The sequence below is a fragment of the Oncorhynchus mykiss genome, chromosome 1 (genome assembly GCF_013265735.2).
Source record: "Oncorhynchus mykiss isolate Arlee chromosome 1, USDA_OmykA_1.1, whole genome shotgun sequence".
In the NCBI taxonomy this organism is placed as follows: domain Eukaryota; kingdom Metazoa; phylum Chordata; class Actinopteri; order Salmoniformes; family Salmonidae; genus Oncorhynchus; species Oncorhynchus mykiss.
In genome coordinates this window covers 18,921,376-18,941,813 of record NC_048565.1, presented here as the reverse complement: position 1 = coordinate 18,941,813, position 20,438 = coordinate 18,921,376, and the positions used below count along the sequence as shown (strand labels likewise).

Genomic DNA, 20,438 nt, shown 5'->3' with positions numbered 1-20,438 from the left:
TCTCGGGCCGACTCTCTTCTCTGTATATATCACTGATGTTGCGCTTGCTGCTGGTGATTCTCTGATGCACCTCTACGCAGACGACACCATTCTGTATACATCTGGCCCTTCTTTGGACACTGTTAACAAACCTCCAGACAATCTTCAATACTATACAACACTCCTTCCGTGGCCTCCAACTGCTCTTAAATGCAAGTAAAACTAAATGCATGCTCTTCAACCGATTGCTGCTCTACCCGCCCGCCCATCTAGCATCACTACTCTGGACGATTCTGCCTTGTGGACAATTACAAATAAATAGCCCACCCAACTACCTCATCCCCATATTGTTATTTATTTTTTGCTCCTTTGCACCCCAGTATCTCTACTTGCAGATTCATCTTCAGCACATCTGTCACTTGTGTTTAATTGCTAAATTGTAATTATTTTGCCACTATGGCCTATTTATCGCCTTACCTCCCTAATCTTACTACATTTGCACACACTGTACTTTTGTTTATCCCATGTGTAACTCTGTGTCGCACTGCTTTGGTTTATCTTGGCCAGGTCGCAGTGGTAGATGAGAACAAGTTCTCAACTGGCCTATCTGGTTAATAAAGTTGAAAAAAAAAATGAAAAAAATAAAGCACTAAATAAAGTTAGTGTTAAAACCTCTTACAGATCAGCCCGTTTTTCTCCAATTTTCACCTAAAATGACTTATCCAAATCTAAACACTGCTGCTAAATTCTTGACAAGAACAAAAAAAAAAACGTGATCATATTACTCCAGTGCTAGCCTCTACATAGGCTTTCTGTTAAGGCTAGGGCTGAGTTCCAAGGTTTTACTGCTAACCTACAAAGCATTACATGGGCTTGCTCCTACCCATCTCTCCGATCTGGTCCTACGTTAACACCTACACCTGCGTTACGGTCACAAGACGCAGGCCTCCATATTGTCCCAAGAATTTCTAAGCAACAGATGGAGGTAGGGTTTTCTCCTATAGAGCTCAATTTTTATGGAATGGTCTGCCTACCCATGTGAGAGACGCAGACTTTAAGTCTTCTCTTGAGTAGGTCCTAACCTGTACCACAACACATTGACTCGGTACCAATACCCCATGTACAGTGGGGCAAAAAAGTATTTAGTCAGCCACCAATTGTGCAAGTTCTCTCACTTAAAAAGATGAGAGGTCTGTAACTTTCATCATAGGTACACTTCAACTATGACAGACAAAATGAGAAGAAAAGAAAAAAAATCCAGAAAATCACATTGTAGGATTTTTTATGAATTTATTTGCAAATTATGGTGGAAAATAAGTATTTGGTCAATAACAAAAGTTTCTCAATACTTTGTAATTGCCAACAAAGCATATATAACAGAGGTCAAACGTTTTCTGTAAGTCTTCACAAGGTTTTCACACACTGTTGCTGGTATTTTGGCCCATTCCTCCATGCAGATCTTCTCTAGAGCAGTGATGTTTTGGGGCTGTTGCTGGGCAACACGGACTTTCAACTCCCTCCAAAGATTTTCTATGGGGTTGAGATCTGGAGACTGGCTTGGCCACTCCAGGACCTTGAAATGCTTCTTACGAAGCCACTCCTTCGTTGCCCGGGCGGTGTGTTTGGGATCATTGTCATGCTGAAAGACGCAGCCACATTTCATCTTCAATGCCCTTGCAGATGGAAGGAGGTTTTCACTCAAAATCTCACAATACATGGCCCCATTCATTCTTTCCTTTACACGGATCAATCGTCCTGGTCCCTTTGCAGAAAAACAGTCCCAAAGCATGATGTTTCCACCCACATGCTTCACAGTAGGTATTGTGTTATTTGGATGCAACTCGGCATTCTTTGTCCTCCAAACACGACGAGTTGAGTTTTTACCGAAAAGTTATATTTTGGTTTCATCTGACCATATGGCATTCTCCCAATCTTCTTCTGGATCATCCAAATGCTCTCTAGCAAACTTATGACGGGCCTGGACATGTACTGGCTTAAGCAGGGGGACATGTCTGGCACTGCAAGATTTGATTCCCTGGCGGTGTAGTGTGTTACTGATGGTAGGCTTTGTTACTTTGGTCCCAGCTCTCTGCAGGTCATTCACTAGGTCACCCTGTGTGGTTCTGGGATTTTTTCTCACCGTTCTTGTGATCATTTTGAGATCTTGCGTGGAGCCCCAGACCGAGGAAGGTTATCAGTGGCCTTGTATGTCTTCCATTTCCTAATAATTGCTCCCACAGTTGATTTCTTCAAACCAAGCTGCTTACCTATTGCAGATTCAGTCTTCCCAGCCTGGTGCAGTGTCACCCCCCGCCTTAGTATTATGTTTTTTTATTTATTATTGTGGTTAGGCCAGGGTGTGACATGGGTGATTATGTGTTTGTCTTGTCTAGGGGTTTTGTAGTTTGATGTGGTTGTGTTCAGTGTAGTATTCTAGGTAAGTCTATGGTTGCCTAGAGTGGTTCTCAATCAGAGGCAGGTGTTTATCGTTGTCTCTGATTGGGAACCATATTTAGGCAGCCATATTCTTTAGGTATTTTGTGGGTGATTGTTTCCTGTCTGTGTTTTGCACCAGTTAGGACTGTTTCGGTTTTTCCACGTTTTCTTGTTTTGTATATGTATATTGTTCACGTTATCATCTTTATTAAAGATGTTCAACCATAACCACGCTGCATTTTGGTCCTCTCCTTCCCAGGAAGAAAACCGTAACATGCAGGTCTACAATTTTGTTTCTGGTGTCCTTTGACAGCTCTTTGGTCTTGGCCATAGTGGAGTTTGGAGTGTGACTGTTTGAGGTTGTGGACAGGTGTCTTTTATACTGATAACAAGTTCAAACAGGTGCCATTAATACAGGTAACGAGAGGAGGACAGAGGAGCCTCTTAAATAAGACGTTACAGGTCTGTGAGAGACAGAAATCTTGCTTGTTAGTAGGTGACCAAATACTTATTTTTCACCATAATTTGCAAATAAATTCATTAAAAATCCTACAATGTGATTATCTGGATTTTTTTTATCCTTTTGTCTGTCATAGTTGAAGTGTACCTTTGATTAAAATTACAGGCCTCTCATCTTTTTAAGTGGGAGAACTTGCACAATTGGTGGCTGACTAAATACTTTTTTGCCCCACTGTATATAGCCTAGTTATTGTTATGTCATTTTCTTGTGTTACTTTTGGATATTTATTTTTGAAAGTTTATTTAGTAAATATTTTCTTAACTCTATTTATTGAACTGCATTGTTGGTTAGGGCTCGTAAGTAAGCACTTCAAGGTAAGGTATTGTATTCGGCGCATGTGACAAATACAATTTGATGATTGAGTGTCCGGTTTTGTGCCCCCTCAGTCTCGTGCGGTGGAGGAGATCTTCGTGGGCTATACTCAGCCTCGTCTCAGGGTAGTAAGTTTGTGGTCTGTTGATATCCCTCTAGTGGTGTGGGGGCTGTGCTTTGGCAAAGTGGGTGGGTTATATCCTGCCTGGTTGGCCCTGTCTGGGGGTATCGTCGGACGGGGCCACAGTGTCCTTCAACCCCCCCCATCTCAGCCTCCAGTATCTATGCTGCAATAGTCTATGTACCGGAGGGCTAGGGTCAGTCTGGTATATATGGTGTAATTGTCTTATCTGGTGTCCTGTGTGAATTTAAATATGCTCCCTCTAATTCTCTCTCTCCCACCAGAGGACCTGAGCCCTAGGACCATGCCTCAGAACTACCTGCCTGATGACTCCTGGCTGTCCACAGTCCACCTGGCTGTGCTGCTGCTCCAGTTTCAACTGTTCTGCCTGCGGCTATGGAACCCTGACCTGTTCACCGGACGTGCTACCTTGTCCCAGACCTGAGGTTTTCTACTCTCTATCGCACCTGCTGTCTCGACCTCTGAATTCTTTGCTATGAAAAGTCAACTGACATTTACTCCGGAGGTACTGACCTGTTGCACTCTCTAAAACCACTGATTATTATTTGACCCTGCTGGTCATCTATGAACGTTTGAACATCTTGAAGAACAATCTGGCCTTAATGACCATGTACTCTTATAATCTCCACCTGGAACAACCACCCATCAGAGCCTGGTTCCTCTCTAGGTTCCTGCCTTTCTAAGGAGTTTTTCATAGCCACCGTGCTTCTACATATGCATTGCTTGCTGTTTGGGGTTTTAGGCTGAGTTTCTGTACAGCACTTTGACATCTGCTGACGTAAAAAGGGCTTTATAAATACATTTGATTTGAGTTCTCATCACGTTAGATGTTGCAGGCATTCTATTAATATATTAGGAGGAAAGGTACTGAAAAGGGGAATAGGCATGATATTCTATTACTTCTATTACTGAAGAAGGCAGGGGATTCCCCTTTTGGTTGAACCACAGTGTGACAGCATGGGCTGCAAAACTGCATGGGGAGTTTACCCAGCACCCACAAGTGGGGTTCCCCTGTCTGCCTTCCTCTGGCATCATCAGCAAGAAACATAGGAAGAATGACTAAGCACAGCTCAAACCTTAGCCCCAAATGGATGAGGCTAGGATTTGGGGAGGGTAAGCTTGATCCTAGATCTGTGCCTAAGCAAGGGCTCTGACCTCATCTCTGTGTGCCAGCTGCCGTCTGGCTCTGACCTCATCTCCAAGTGCCAGCGCTGCTCGTCATCCCGCTGTCTCTTCAGCACAGCCTTCTGCTTCCTCAGTTTGCCCTCTTGCAGCTTTCTGGCCCGATTACTGGGCTTGATCTCCACCGGCAGCTCTGGGTTCACCTTCTTCTACAGGAGGGGATGGAAGGGATAGTAAACAATGTCAAGAGCTGTCAAATATACATACATAAAATACATACATAACACACACCCAGTGAGTGAGTAGCAGGCTTTCCAACTGAGAGGTAGGCCTATAGCCATCATCCAAATAAATGATTATATGATGTGTCAAGGTATACATAATTCAACAGATGATCAAATTACAAGGGGGCTACAGGACATCAAGCAATGTCTACATCCTGCCTAAATCAATTCTGCCATCTAGTGGCGCTAGTTTTGCAGTGACTTGAAATAATGCTTGTACAACAGGGCTCAATGCCTAAGTTACATACAATTAATTTCGGCAGTACAATAAGTGCATTGTAGTACGTAGCTGCTAGCTCTAGAAACATCTTGCGAAAAGATAGTACTACATACGATGCATTTTCTTACCTTGTACTGCAGCCGGTGTCTGCGTCCCTTCAGGTGCATGTCTTTAGCATTGGGGTCATTGAAACTGCATTCACAGAGTTTACAGTGGAAGCGAATTACCTTCCCATCATCATTACGCACCTGAGGAAAAAAATGTAAACTTGCATTACAACATACAACATACCTTAGTGTCTTTAACAACATGGTTAGTGAATCAATTAAATAAATAAGAAATAAATGAACTCCTACCTCCTCCACATAGTCATGTCCTACAGGCTGGACGTCGCCCTGCCTCCCCACTCCATCCCCGTCCTCATCGTCACTCGTGGTCTCACTCTTTGACACTGTTGCTGACTGCTTGGCTTCATTCTCCTTGGCTACTGGAGGGGTGGCCGACTTGTTGGCTGTCAAGAGAAAGTCCAAATATAAGTACGGAGCATTTTAGCATTGTAGTTTGAGTCCAAAATTACTGCTTAAATTAAACATTATTGGTTTATTCTGTCAGGACATATATCATAATTCCAACTAATAAACACTGATTCCTTGGAAGACTTACCAAGAAGGGTTATTTTGGGTGCGACTGGCTTCTTCACAGGTGCTGGGGCCTTGGTGGCGTTTACGACCACCAGTTTGGGTGGCGCTACCGGAGCAGTTGCCGTAACAATAGGGGTTGTCTTCCCAGCTGTCGACGTTGAGATAATTGGAGCATTGTTCACTAAAACAGGCTCAGTTGAAGGTATAGGTTTGCCTAGTTTGGTGTGGAGCTTCACCACCTACACAGGGTTAAGAGGGAGAGAAATAAAACTAAGGCATGCACAATACCAGTATCGCAATATTTAAAACATGAAGGAGAGCAAACTCTTTGGTCCTTTAAAAACCTGCTGTATGTAAAATATTGTGCTATAGCTTGGAAAATAAATACATGTGACTCTGGATGACAACATGTTTGTTTCCAACATTAGGGCTGTTTTCCTAAAGAAGTTAAATCTGCTTTGTGTTTCGTTTCCTTGCCACGATACTAACGAGTATCGTGATACTAGTATCGTCCCGGCCCTAAATAAAACATCATAATACATTGTGAGGTGGACTCCGTAGGACTCACTGGAAAACATTGGCAACTGTTACGGAGTGGGCTATACAGGCTAAATAAAATAAAAAGTAACAATAAAATGGATGTCACATAAATGCCTGATTAAAAAGTGTTATACTAAAGACATACCAACTATCACAGAGCTGATCTAGACAAATTAGCTAGCTAAAGAGTGCATCAATTAGCTAGCTAAATGGTGCATCAATTAGCTAGCTAGTTGCCTGATGTTACTCCTCCTGTCAGTGCAGCTGTGCTGACCTTCTGGTGCTTGGCCCCTCGGATATGGGCAGCGTACGCGTCTACGCCAGTGCAGGCAATGTCACATAGTTCACAGCGTAGCTGGGTCTGAATCCCCCGGGGCCCGTTGCTCCCCCCTGCGCTGCCAGACTTCAGAGCTGCATCCTTCTTCTTGTGCTTCTGGCCCTCGAGGTGCTCTCGGTACGTCTGCAGAGAAAACAATTCAACAACAGTTAATTAAACTTATCTACAAAAGCAAACCTTCAACAACAAAAAACTGTACATCCTGTGTTGCTACAGTATGTCTCTTCTTAGGCACTTTGCATGTTTAACTGTTGTATGTTAAAATACTGTACATTCATTTGACTCTAAAGTGCTTATGTCCATTGCCGACAAATAACCTGTCCCTCATAACGCATCATCCACAAAGCGCCGCTACCTGCGGTCCAGCACAGCTGATCTTGCAGATGTCGCAGTAGTGCAGCTGGGGTTGCTTGGGCGGTGCTTTCGGCTTCTGAAGCTTGTTCTGGTGGAACATGGGCTTCTTGTAGGCGTTGACCGTGGGAGCAGCCACCATGTTGCTGCCCGCATTGCTCCAGGAGGAGCTGGTGAGCTGCTTGGGAGGCGGATGGGACTGCTGCGGGGGCGGCTGGGGCTGAGGAGGTGGTAGCTGGGCAGGCTGGTAGTATGAGGGGGTGGAAGTGTAGCCACTTGAATCATAAGTAGAGTAGCTGACGCCTGAGAGGTAAAAAAAAAGAAGGAATAAAAAGAGTTGAGACGGGGAAGAAGGGTGGGGGGGGGGGGGGGGGTCACACTGTAAAAACATACACTGCGACAAATATATATATTTCACAAAGATTGATTCTTGGCTGTGTGGGGATATGTTCTTGTTCTTGCCAGAGTAGGTGCCAGCTGTGGAGCTGAAGGACGAGCAGGGGGTGTAAGACGAGATGGGGGGCTGCTGTACACTGGTGGACACTGGGTAGATGTTGTAGCTGGTGGACGCTGAGCTGGCAGGGGCCAGAGGCTTTAAAGTTGTGACATGCCTCTGTGGTGGTGGCGGCTGGCTGTATACTGTGCTGACTGGACTGTAGCCACTCTTCACGCCTACAGGGAAGGGAAGGAACGCATCACAGAGTGTTGTTTAACAGGCTTGGTTCCAATTCAACGATATTCAATACACTGGCTTTTGTAGTACACCAGCAGCCAAGTTCTTTTGCACAATGTAGGTGTTTAAATTAATAGTGTATAACACAGTAAAAACGATGTACTGTCAGACGAGAGAACATTTCAAATGAATTAGTGGCTTTTGTATTAGAGTGTTAGGACTATTTATGTGTGATTATGCGTGGGAAGAAGGTTGGCAATGACTCACCTGTCTGGTAGTAAGCTTCTGTTGGCGTCCGATGGGCTGGAGCTATACTAGTCTGGTAGTATTGCTTAGTCTCATAACTAGTGGCTGCAGGCAGGCGTCCGTAACTGTAGTTATCCTGAAAGGTTGTTTTACAGCATGAACATGGATGGCAGAAAAGTGTAAGAAAAATAGATTGTGACTTTAACAATCTAAAATTCTCCCCATGTACTTGCATTTATATACAATACCTCAGTGGTCACCAACCTTTTCTGAGTCAAGCAAGCCGAGATCTACCGCACAGATTTTTAAAACACGACTTAACTGTAACATTAACCTAATAAAAACGGTTCTGTAGGAATGAGGTTTGTGTAGTAGGCCTAATAAATTATCACATCATATTGGCTATATGCATGGTCTGCCAATATTGTTCTTCTTAGACCATATACTTCAAAAGGCGAGCTTTGATAACATAATAGATCATTGGTGTAGCACTTGTTACGCACAGCGGAGAATCAATTTTAATAATTAGCTTCTTTATTTTACTGGACTGATGGTACCTGCATCTGATGGTCATGGTGCTTTCAAGACAACTGGGAACTCGGGAATAAAAAGGAGGTCAATGATCTTTAGATTGGAAAGTCGGAGCTCTAGAAAGAGGCCCAAGTTCCGACTTGGAATTCTGAGTTGGATGACCGTTCAAAGCGATTTTTCCCCACTCGGTGAGACTGACCAGAGAGAGGGCACACCGTCTCCACCTGATGGCGAAACTCGAGTCGCACCGCATCTGCCTCATGCATAAATTCATGTTGTTCCTATGACCAGAGAAAGTGAAATATTCCTCGATATTAAAATATAGACAACGAGCTACTGCTAATAATAATATTAATAATCAAAACGCAGGGCTAGCTACACGTGTGCACCTACTGCTAATAGCGCAACACACAAAAAAGGAGCACAAGCCTTTATCGTTGGCTTTTCTACAGACATTTTTGGTGATCTACTAGGAATTCCTTGACGCTCGACCAGTCGATCGTGATCAACCACTGCAATAGCCAATAGATAAAACACGACAACAGCATGCAATGGGATGATAAGGAATGGAATTGTGACTTACCGTTTCAGTGTATATCGGTAGCTGGTATGTCTGTGGGGTGGTGGTGGGTTGGGGCGTGGGGTCCGGCTGCCGGTAGCCATAGTCTGGGGGGGTAGCGTGGGTCTGGTAGGCCACCGGGTAGGCAGAGGCAACAGGCCTGGCTGGTTGTGCAGGGGCAGGAGCATAGGAGGCAGTCACTGCATGGGCCACGGTAGGGGCCGGCTGGACATTGTAGCTGGCTGTGGTGGGATGGGCATAGGCTGGTGGAGGCTGAACGCTGTGGGGACAGAGACAAGATGGAGGGAAGAATGAGGCACGTGAAAGAAGGTAAGGAACTTGTCTGTCAGCCCTACATTAAAAGACCAAAATTGGTTAAAGAAAATTGTGAAAAATAAAGTATACCAGTTGAATTTAAGAACCAAAAAAAGTACAGCTGCACCATACAGGTTGCAAAAAGAGATTTGATGAGCGGATTCCATGGCACAGGGTTTATGAACTGACAAACTCTGCCTAGCTCTGCAGATTTAGCTGTTTAGAGAATCATTAGATCACTTGTTTTGATACTGCCCATATGTAGCTTTGTTTTGGTCGCAGGTACAGGAACAGCTGAAGAATTGCAACATTTACTCGGATCTCTGCAAATAGCACTCCTGGGTGACTTGAAAAGCCATAGGTCAATTGATCAATAATACTCTTAGTAAAATTGTTCAGAGTCCTTTGGGTGCCTTTTGGCAAACTACAAGCGGAGCTGTCATTTGCTGTTTATTGAGGAGTGGCTTCCGTCTGGCCACAATACCATAAAGGCCTGATTGGCGGAGTGCTGCAGAGATGGTTGTCCTTCTGGAAGGTTCTCCCATCTCCACAGAGGAACTCTAGAGCTCTGTCAGAATGACCATCAGGTTCTTGGGTCACCTCCCTGAGTCTTGGTGGTTCCAAACTTCTTCCATTTAAGAATGATGGAGGCCACTGTGTTCTTGGGGAACTTCAATGCTGCATTCAATTTTTGGCACCCTTCCCCAGATCTGTGCCTTGACACAATCCTGTCTCAGAGCTCGATACACGTGTGTGTGTGTGTGTGTGTGTGTGGGTGTGTGTGTGTGTGTGTGTAGCAACAGTCAAAAGTTTGGACAGAGCTACTCATTTTTCTTTATTTTTTACTATTGTCTACATTGTATAATAATAGTAAAGACATCAAAACTATAAAATAACACATATGGAATCGTGTAGTAAGCAAATCAAAATACACTGCTCAAAAAAATAAAGGGAACACTAAAATAACACATCCTAGATCTGAATGAAATATTCTTATTAAATACTTTTTTCTTTACATAGTTGAATATGCTGACAACAAAATCACACAAAAATGATCAATGGAAATCAAATTTATCAACCCATGGAGGTCTGGATTTGGAGTCACACTCAAAATTAAAGTGGAAAACCACACTACAGGCTGATCCACCTTTGATGTAATGTCCTTAAAACAAGTCAAAATTAGGCTCAGTAGTGTGTGTGGCCTCCACGTGCCTGTATGACCTCCCTACAACGCCTGGGCATGCTCCTGATGAGGTGGCGGATGGTCTCCTGAGGGATCTCCTCTCAGACCTGGACTAAAGCATCCGCCAACTCCTGGACAGTCTGTGGTGCAACGTGGCGTTGGTGGATGGAGCGAGACATGATGTCCCAGATGTGCTCAATTGGATTCAGGTCTGGGGAAAGGGCGGGCCAGTCCATAGCATCAATGCCTTCCATTTGCAGGAACTGCTGACACACTCCAGCCACATGAGGTCTAGCATTGTCTTGCATTAGGAGGAACCCAGGGCCAACCGCACCAGCATATGGTCTCACAAGGGGTCTGAGGATCTCATCTCGGTACCTAATGGCAGTCAGGCTACCTCTGGCGAGCACATGGAGGGCTGTGCGGCCCCCCAAAGAAATGCCACCGCACACCATGACTGACCCACCGCCAAACCGGTCATGCTGGAGGATGTTGCAGGCAGCAGAACGTTCTCCACGGCGTCTCCAGACTCTGTCACGTCTCATGTGCTCAGTGTGAACCTGCTTTCATCTGTGAAGAGCACAGGGCGCCAGTGGCGAATTTGCCAATCTTGTTGTTCTCTGGCAAATGCCAAACGTCCTGCACGGTGTTGGGCTGTAAGCACAACCCCCACCTGTGGACGTTGGGCCCTCATACCACCCTCATGGAGTCTGTTTCTGACCGTTTGAGCAGACACATGCAAATTTGTGGACTGCTGGAGGTCATTTTGCAGGGCTCTGGCAGTGCTCCTCCTGCTCCTCCTTGCACAAAGGCGGAGGTAGCGGTCTTGCTGCTGGGTTGTTGCCCTCCTACGGCCTCCTCCACGTCTCCTGATGTACTGGCCTGTCTCCTGGTAGCGCCTCCATGCTCTGGACACTACGTTGACAGACACAGCAAACCTTCTTGCCACAGCTCGCATTGATGTGCCATCCTGGATGAGCTGCACTACCTGAGCCACTTGTGTGGGTTGTAGACTCCGTCTCATGCTACCACTAGAGTGAAAGTACCGGCAGCATTCAAAAGTGACCAAAACACCAGCCAGGAAGCATAGGAACTGAAAAGTGGTCTGTCACCACCTGCAGAACCACTCCTTTATTGGGGGTGTCTTTCTAATTGCCTATAATTATCTCCATCCATCTTCGTGATTCTTTGCCATATGGTGTACCGCGGGCAAAAGCCTGAGTCGTGGGTTTGTTTTGAGCACTCTACTGTACTTTTTTGCATCTCATCCGTAGACTATCCATACTGTTTCACATGATTCTTGCGTAGGTGGTAAAATAGGTTAGTGATGTTTGAACCGATTGTCGGGACCGTTCTGCGGCATATTTTGCAGAGGACGGTTTTCTGGTCCGTGTCAGACTTTTCATACCTAAACCACGTCCATGTGACCGAAGTAGCCCCTCTTTTAGGTACGAGCTCCGTGCTCTGTGTCACGTTCACTCTCCTCCATGTTTGTTTGTGTTGCAAATTCCCTTTTACACGGCACGTGTGGAAGAACGCAAAGCGTTGCCCAAAATATTGCCGTAAAGAATGTGATTTGCGACACAATGAAATAAAAAAATAGAGCATATGAAACGATAGAGGTTTTTCTATCGTCACATGATGTACAGTCATATCGCCCAGCCGTATTTGAGATTCTTCAAAGTAGCCACCTTTGCCTTGATGACAGTTTTGCACACTCTTGGCATTCTCTCAACCAGCTTCATGAGGTAGTCACCTGGAATGCATTTTAATTAACAGGTGTGCCTTGTTAAAAGTTCAATTGTGGAATTTCTTTCCTTCTTAATGTGTTTGAGCCAATCAGTTGTGTAACTAAAAACCCTTGAATGAGTAGGTGTGCATACTTTTGACTGGTACCAATTACATTGATAGAACCCACAATGTATCTGCAATATTAAAGCTGATCTACTCCTATAAATAAATAAATATATATATATATATATATATATATGTATATATATGTATATATATATATATATATATGGCTCAATGGTCAGCACTGTCTAAAAACAGGGCAGTGTGTGCTGTAGGCAAATGCATGAGGATGTTTAATAGATGGCCAGAGATAGGCCATCTATTAAACATCATCATGCATTTGCCTCCAGCACACACTGCCCTGTTTTTAGACAGTGCTGGCCATTGTTGAGCCACCTATCTACTGAAACATCAGTCTGTTTTAAAAAATGACTCAAGGAGGAGTACTGAAATAAGAAATCACCACCCACAATAAAAGCAATACTGCAGACTACAGCACTCTACATTTAACATTTAAAGGATGGAAAATCTATTTTCTGCAGAATATGCAATGCCAAAAGGATGACCTTGCAAACATAAAGCAACAGCCCTATCATTATAATGTATTTTGACGCTAACAGACCGCCTTTCTAAAATCATCTTTGTCAGCATTTTGTCTGGAATAACCACGATTTGTTTCATGAGGGACAAGGAAAGATCAAAGTAATGGATTATGGGGGGAATAAATACAAATTAAATCTGTGAAAAAGTTTAGGCTGTTCCTCACTCGTACTGTACTGGTATACAACAGCACAAGGCAGCAGACATTGCAAAATGGAACTGACCAAAGAAAGCAATGTTCATAGCTATAAAAGGAGAGTGCAGTGACATCACAGTCAAGTGAGCCTGATTTATTCTAAAAAAAGAATCCAACTGAGAATCTACTGAGAGTGACAGCTGTAGAATGAGCTGGCAACTAGCAGCTCTAGGCTGGCATGTAAACATCAGAGAATAGTGTAAAAAAAAAAAGATCTATGGTGATAGTTAAAAACAAGGCAACAGTAAACATGTTGTCCCCCACAAATGATGCAGGCCAATTGAGAAATTGCATGTGACTAACATTTCAGGTAATTACTATAGCTCCCATCTTGGGTCAATCAGTGTCATTTTTGTAAATGCCGGACCTCTATGGCAAGACACATCATTCACCCAAGTTTGGACAAAAATCGGCCAGCACAGTGTGATGAACTACTATTGTATGGAAGAAAAAAATAATTAAAGTCCCTTCACCGATTTCATCATGTGGGACAACAAAGTATTCTAACTAGTGATGCACCAATGATACATTTTTGGCCGGTACCGACGTCCAACATTTTCCTTGCCAAAAAATACGATACCGATACTTAACATTTTTGCGACCTTTCAACTATTTAATTGTACAAGAATGCTTAACACACACACACACACACACAGCGGTCTAAGGCACCGCATTTCAGTGCAAGAGGCGTCACTACAGTCCCTGGTTTGATTCCAGGCTGTATCACATCTGGACGAGATTGGGAGTCCCATTAGGGCAGCGCACAATTGGCCCAGCGTTGTCTGGTTTTGGCCGGTGTAGGCAGTCATTGCAAATAAGAATTAGTTCTTAACTGACTTTCCTAGTTAAATTAAGGTTACCCACACATACACCAACCACACTGACCAAAAAGTTATTATTTTATTGGCATTTACATATGTCCCCATTACCAGTAAAACATAATCAAAACCTATTTACTTCACTTACTTGCTGTGCTGTTTCATTGTTCAGTTGTTTCATTCTCAACCAGGATTTCTATGGAACGCTGTTTGGGTCTTTGCGTGTCAAAAAATATACTGTTTAACACTATTTGACTTGTCAAATAAGTTTGTAGACCAAACAGGACCTGAATATGACTGCACGTCACATAATAATTTAACGCCTTCATTCATTTTGTACGTAGTTATTACACATTGATTACACTACCACTCGTATTTCATGTTACAACGAATTATAGATAAATATGCTATGATGCCGGTAAAGTAGTCTAGCTGGTCATAATTTTTTTTTTTTTTACTTAGCTAGCTCATGGATGCAAACAATGTTCTTCCACAAAAAAGATAGCAAAACGACATCTGTTTCAGTAGCTATAGTTAGCTAGCTAACTATATAGCTAGGTGTAATCTAAAATAACCCTAATTTAGAAGACAGCTCCTATTTGATTAATGGTGGTCGGACCCATCTATGAGAAACTAGCCACAATACTGGCCTTCAAAATAAAAGTATTGCATAATTCTACTACTATTCTACTCATTTGCATCACTGTCAATGACATACTTTAATTTTGAAGGAAAACTGCCAATTCCACTATTGAGGCTAACCCCGTCCGGTTGAGCCTCACTAGCCAGATGAAGCTAGCTGGCTGCTTATAACATTAGCTTTGGGCAACAGGGTTAAGTAGCTGGCTAGCTATTTATTTTCATGAACTGAAGTTCAATTTCAATAGGCGAACAACAATAATCAGACCACTGCAAATCTACCAAGACCTGTCCGTCCCTCTAAACTTTCAGCTCATACAAGGAGAAGACTGATCAGAGATGCAGCCAAGAGGCCCATGATCACTCTGGATGAACTGCAGCGATCTACAGCTGAGGTGGGAGACTCTGTCCATAGGACAACAATCAGTCGTATATTGCACAAATCTGGCCTTTATGGAAGAGTGGCAAGAAGAAAGCCATTTCTTAAAGATATCTATAAAAAGTGTCATTTAAAGTTTGCCACAAGCCACCTGGGAGACACACCAAACATGTGGAAGAAGGTGCTCTGGTCAGATGAAACCAAAATTGAACTTTTTGGCAACAATGCAAAACGTTATGTTTGGCGTAAAAGCAACACAGCTGAACACACCATCCCCACTGTCAAACATGGTGGTGGCAGCATCATGGTTTGGGCCTGCTTTTCTTCAGCATGGACAGGGAAGATGGTTAAAATTGATGGGAAGATGGATGGAGCCAAATACAGGACCATTCTGAAAGAAAACCTGATGGAGTCTGCAGAAGACCTGAGACTGGGACGGAGATTTGTCTTCCAACAAGACAATGATCCAAAACATAAAGCAAAAACTACAATGGAATGGTTCAAAAATAAACATATCCAGGTGTTAGAATGGCCAAGTCAAAGTCCAGACCTGAATCCAATCGAGAATCTGTGGAAAGAACTGAAAACTGCTGTTCACAAATGCTCTCCATCCAACCTCACTGAGCTCGAGCTGTTTTGCAAGGAGGAATGGGAAAAAATTTCAGTCTCTCGATGTGCAAAACTGATAGAGACATACCCCAAGCGACTTACAGCTGTAATCGCAGCAAAAGGTGGCGCTACAAAGTATTAACTTAAGGGGGCTGAATAATTTTGCACGCCCAATTTTTCAGTTTTTGATTTGTTAAAAAAGTTAGAAATATCCAATAAATGTCGTTCCACTTCATGATTGTGTCCCACTTGTTGTTGATTCTTCACAAAAAAATACAGTTTTATATCTTTATGTTTGAAGCCTGAAATGTGGCAAAAGGTCGCAAAGTTCAAGGGGGCCGAATACTTTCGCAAGGCACTGTACCTTTGACTATTGGATGTTCTTATATGCACTATAGTATTGCGAGCCTAATCTCGGGAGTTGATAGGCTTGAAGTCATAAACAGTGCAATGCTTGAAACACAGCGATAAGCTGCTGGCAAATGCAGGAAAGGAGGAGAACGTTCTGCTGCCTGCAACATCCTCCAGCATGACCGGTTTGGCGGTGGGTCAGTCATGGTGTGGGGTGGCATTTATTTGGGGGGGGGGCGCACAGCCCTCCATGTGCTCGCCAGAGGTAGCCTGACTGCCATTAGGTACCGAGATGAGATCCTCAGACCCCTTGTGAGACCATATGCTGGTGCGGTTGGCCCTGGGTTCCTCCTAATGCAAGACAATGCTAGACCTCATGTGGCTGGAGTGTGTCAGCAGTCCCTGCAAGAGGAAGGCATTGATGCTATGGACTGGCCCGCCCGTTCCCCAGACCTGAATCCAATTGAGCACGTCTGGGACATCATGTCTCGCTCCATCCACCAACGCCACGTTGCACCACAGACTGTCCAGGAGTTGGCGGATGCTTTAGTCCAGGTCTGGGAGGAGATCCCTCAGGAGTCCATACGCCACCTCATCAGGAGCATGCCCAGGCGTTGTAGGGAGGTCATACAGGCACATGGAGGCCAAACACACTACTGAGCCTCATTTTGACTTGTTTTAAGAACATTACATCAAAGTTGGATCAGCCTGTAGTGTGGTTTTCCACTTTAATTTTGAGTGTCACTCCAAATCCAGACCTCCATGGGTTGACAAATTTGATTTCCATTGATCATTTTTGTGTGATTTTGTTGTCAGCACATTCAACTATGTAAAGAAAAAAGTATTTAATAAGAATATTTCATTCATTCAGGTCTAGGATGTGTGATTTTAGTGTTCCCTTTATTTTTTGAGCAGTGTAATGATTTTAAGAAAGGCATTGGTGTTTATGGTTAGGTAAACATTGGTGCAATGACAGTGCTTTTTTCACAACTGCGCTTGTTAAATTATCACCCGTTTGGCAAAGTAGGCTGTGATTCGATGATAAATTAACAGGCACCGCATTGATTATATGCAATGCAGGACAAGCTAGATAAACTAGTAATATCATCAACCATGTGTAGTTAAATAGTGATTATGTTAAGATTGATTGTTTTTTATAAGATAAGTTTAATGCTAGCTAGAAACTTACCTTGGCTCCTTGCTGCACTCGCGTAACAGGTAGTCAGCCTGCCACGCAGTCTCCTAGTGGAATGCAATGTAATCGGCCATAATCGGTGTCCAAAAATGCTGATTACCGAATGTTATTAAAACCTGAAATCGGTGCTAATTAAATCGTCCATTCCGATTCAAATCGGTCGACCTCTACTTTCAAATGACTGCTTGACTTGTTGACTACTCAATCAGCAGACATTGTGGGTCTATAAGTACCTAGGTGTCTGGCTAGACTGTAAACTCTCCTTCCAGACTCATATCAAACATCTCCAATCTAAAATCAAATCTAGAGTCAGCTTTCTATTCCGCAACAAAGCCTCCTTTGCTCACGCCGCCAAACTTACCCTAGTAGAACTGACTATCCTACCGATCCTCGACTTCGGCAATGTCATCTACAAAATAGCTTCCAATGCAGTTTATCACAGTGCCATCCGTTTTGTTACTAAAGCACCTTATACCACCCACCACTGCGACCTGTATGCTCTAGTCGGATGGCCCTCGCTACATATTCGTCGCCAGACCCACTGGCTCCAGGTCATCTACAAGTCCATGCTAGGTAAAGCTCTGCCTTAGTTCACTGGTCACGATGGCAACACCCACCTGTAGCACGCGCTCCAGCAGGTGTATCTCACTGATCATCCCTAAAGCCAACACCTCATTTGGCCGCCTTTCCTTCCAGTTCTCTGCTGCCTGTGACTGGAACTAATTGCAAAAAAATATATAATAATAATACAAAAATAAAAACCGCTGAAGTTGGAGACTTTTATCTCCCTCACCAACTTCAAATATCCGCTATCTGAGTAGCTAACCGATCGCTGCAGCTGTACATAGTCCATCGGTAAATAGCCCACCCAATTATACCTACCTCATCCCCAGAATGTTTATATTTATTTACTTTTCTGCTCTTTTGCACACCAGTATCTCTACCTGCACATGACCATCTGATCATTTATCACTCCAGTGTTAATCTGCAAAATTGTAATTATTTGCCTACCTCCTCATGCCTTTTGCACACAATGTATATAGACTTTTTTTTTCTTCTTTCTACTGTGTCATTGACTTGTTTATTGCGCTATTGGCTTGTTTATTGTTTATTCCATGTGTAACTCTGTGTTGTTGTCTGTTCACACTGCTATGCTTTATCTTGGCCAGGTTGCAGTTGTAAATGAGAACTTGTTCTCAACTAGCCTACCTGGTTAAATAAAGGTGAAATAAAAATAAATAAATTGTTTAGAAAAGCTGTTTGCATGTAGAGCGCAAAATTTTACGTGGAGTCATTACATCATGTACCTTCGTTATATAGGTATGCACGTCAGCTTTGACATCGGTTTTGCACATCGGACGTTAAACTAGACATCGGCCGATACCTTTGTTGGTATTTTTAGCTAATATAGGACGATTCCTATATATTTTTTGTTGCCTTTATTTAACTAGGCAAGTCAGTTAAGAACAAATTCTTATTTCCAATGCCGGCCTAGGAACAGTGGGTTAACTGCCTTATTCAGGGACAGAAGGACAGATTTTTACCTTGTCACCTCGGGGATTCGATCTTGCAACCTTTCGGTTACTAGTCCAACGCTGTAACCGCCCCAAATGTTTGCCGATATATCGTGCATCCCTAGTTCTAACTGTAAAATAAGTTGGCAACATTCTTATAGACTGGTGACTAATTTATTTTGAAGTTGCCAAGTACCTCAACTCATCTAAAAGTTGCGTTTACCTGAACCTTCGACTCCTTTGAGTTGCTATGCGTCTATTCTTAAATGTAAATTCTTAAACCTTTACTGTGTAACGTTACCTGTTTGTCCTCTGCTGTTGCATAACTGTTTGCTGAAATCCATATTATTATTAAGATGTTAATTCAATCGACTGTTTCCTCATTGTTGCTACTCTAAATCGGCTATTCAGCTCATGTGTCAATTGAATCTCAAGAAGGAAACAGTCTGTTTGTATTTGATCAATGTTTTATTAAGTATGGATTGCATCCGATCTGTCGGCTCTATTCATGGTATTCACTTTGTCCAAAACGTGACAGGTAGATAGTTTCAAAATTATAAAACTGACCAGAAACTCGCTTTCAGCTAATTCGTGCGTCCCTGCCGCTAGAGAAAAAGATAGCTAGCCAATATGCCAAAGTAAGATACTGGTTGTTTCTGATTGTTACACAAATAATGTATGCAAGCTAACTCTATAACTAATATTTGGCATATTAAATGAGACAGTTTGAGGTTTCATTATATTCCAAGTGCGAAGAAAGCGCTCCTTAGCCGGGTAAGACTGGGACCTGCTTGCCTGGCTACCTTATTTCGCTAGCATATCCATTGCAATGAACTCCCAAGGCCTCGAGCTTGCAATATCGCACAAGCAATGAGGCATAGCTACTCGTCGCAATAAGACGGGACGACGACTCGAGATGAGTGCATGCTACCCATACCCAGAATCGATGTAATTACCTGTACTGAGGACCGGCACCATGCGTGAATCCATAATAATTGCTTGCAGCCATCTTGGAATCTACTGTACTGGGAGTCCGGGACAGACTTTCTGTCACGTGTCCGTCATCTACAATCGCGCGCATGCTTCGACATTTAAAGGAGCAATTCGCAGTTAAAACAATAACAAAGCAAAGCTGCCGCCTCTGTTTTGATTTGAGGGATGGGCCTGGAGAAATGGAACCACTCTCAAATGAATAGACAGAGCTATGGATGCAAGAACTCTATTATATAAAAATGATAGTTTTTACCATTATTTAAGGCCATTGTGTTTTTTTTACGTTTACAAACATTGGAGTAAAACAAGCATATATTTTGGGTTATGATAGGGTACGACAGTTGAACTAAACTCATGAGGCATTAGAAGTTATTCAAGAAATTGACGGGTATATATAATTAAGCTAAAATAATGGATGTAACAACTGCAGATTGCCATTTTAACTCTAGATGCGCTGGGACAATGTATTTCACCATTTAAAACTATAGCTATATATGTGTAGCCTACTCTGTTTGCATGAAATTCTGTTCTAACAGTATCAGTTTCTCGATACATTGTTGCAATAATAAACCGCTATGCTGTAGCCAACAGTAGCTTCTGCGACTGAGATCGGGTGGTTTGCGTAACCAAGTGCAACATGTAGGCTATTAGAAGTATAGAGGTAAGAATCATGCAAATATCCATCCTAAATAGAATGGTGAAATGTTGTGTTGGTAGCCTATCAGTGCACTGTGTAGAGCAAATGAGTTTTAGTTTAAATCAGTTTCAATCCGTATAGGCCTATAAGCTTCTGAACATTTATAGTCTATTCTGTTTAAAATCTACAAGCTGTGCAGGGTCCATACTGATGCAACTAAACTAGTGGTGAACGAAGCGTGTATTAAGGGTCAGACAAGTGCCACATATAGACCTTATGGTGTGTCCCACTGGCATTGAATGGCCGCCTCCCACCACCACTG

General features: G+C 43.1%; 1 protein-coding gene across 4 annotated transcripts in view; it reads right to left on the bottom strand.

Moving 5' to 3' along the window:
* The window catches only part of LOC110500115 (zinc finger RNA-binding protein), a 31,788-nt gene extending 12,232 nt beyond the window's left edge, over positions 1–19,556 (bottom strand). For 2 of the 4 annotated variants that reach the window (XM_036961390.1, XM_036961439.1), the window contains exons 1-10: positions 19,443–19,556; positions 8,918–9,173; positions 7,825–7,939; positions 7,347–7,556; positions 6,889–7,187; positions 6,471–6,656; positions 5,679–5,895; positions 5,372–5,526; positions 5,144–5,263; positions 4,545–4,720 (exon numbers count right to left, since the gene is read on the bottom strand). In XM_036961390.1, coding sequence (XP_036817285.1) covers positions 4,545–4,720; positions 5,144–5,263; positions 5,372–5,526; positions 5,679–5,895; positions 6,471–6,656; positions 6,889–7,187; positions 7,347–7,556; positions 7,825–7,939; positions 8,918–9,173; positions 19,443–19,495 — 1,787 coding nt within the window. In that variant the 5' untranslated portion in view covers positions 19,496–19,556. The remainder of the gene's footprint in view (positions 1–4,544; positions 4,721–5,143; positions 5,264–5,371; positions 5,527–5,678; positions 5,896–6,470; positions 6,657–6,888; positions 7,188–7,346; positions 7,557–7,824; positions 7,940–8,917; positions 9,174–19,442) is intronic. The other 2 variants (XM_036961486.1, XM_036961542.1) reach the window with 1 other exon arrangement.
* Between the last annotated feature and the right edge of the window lie 882 nt (positions 19,557–20,438).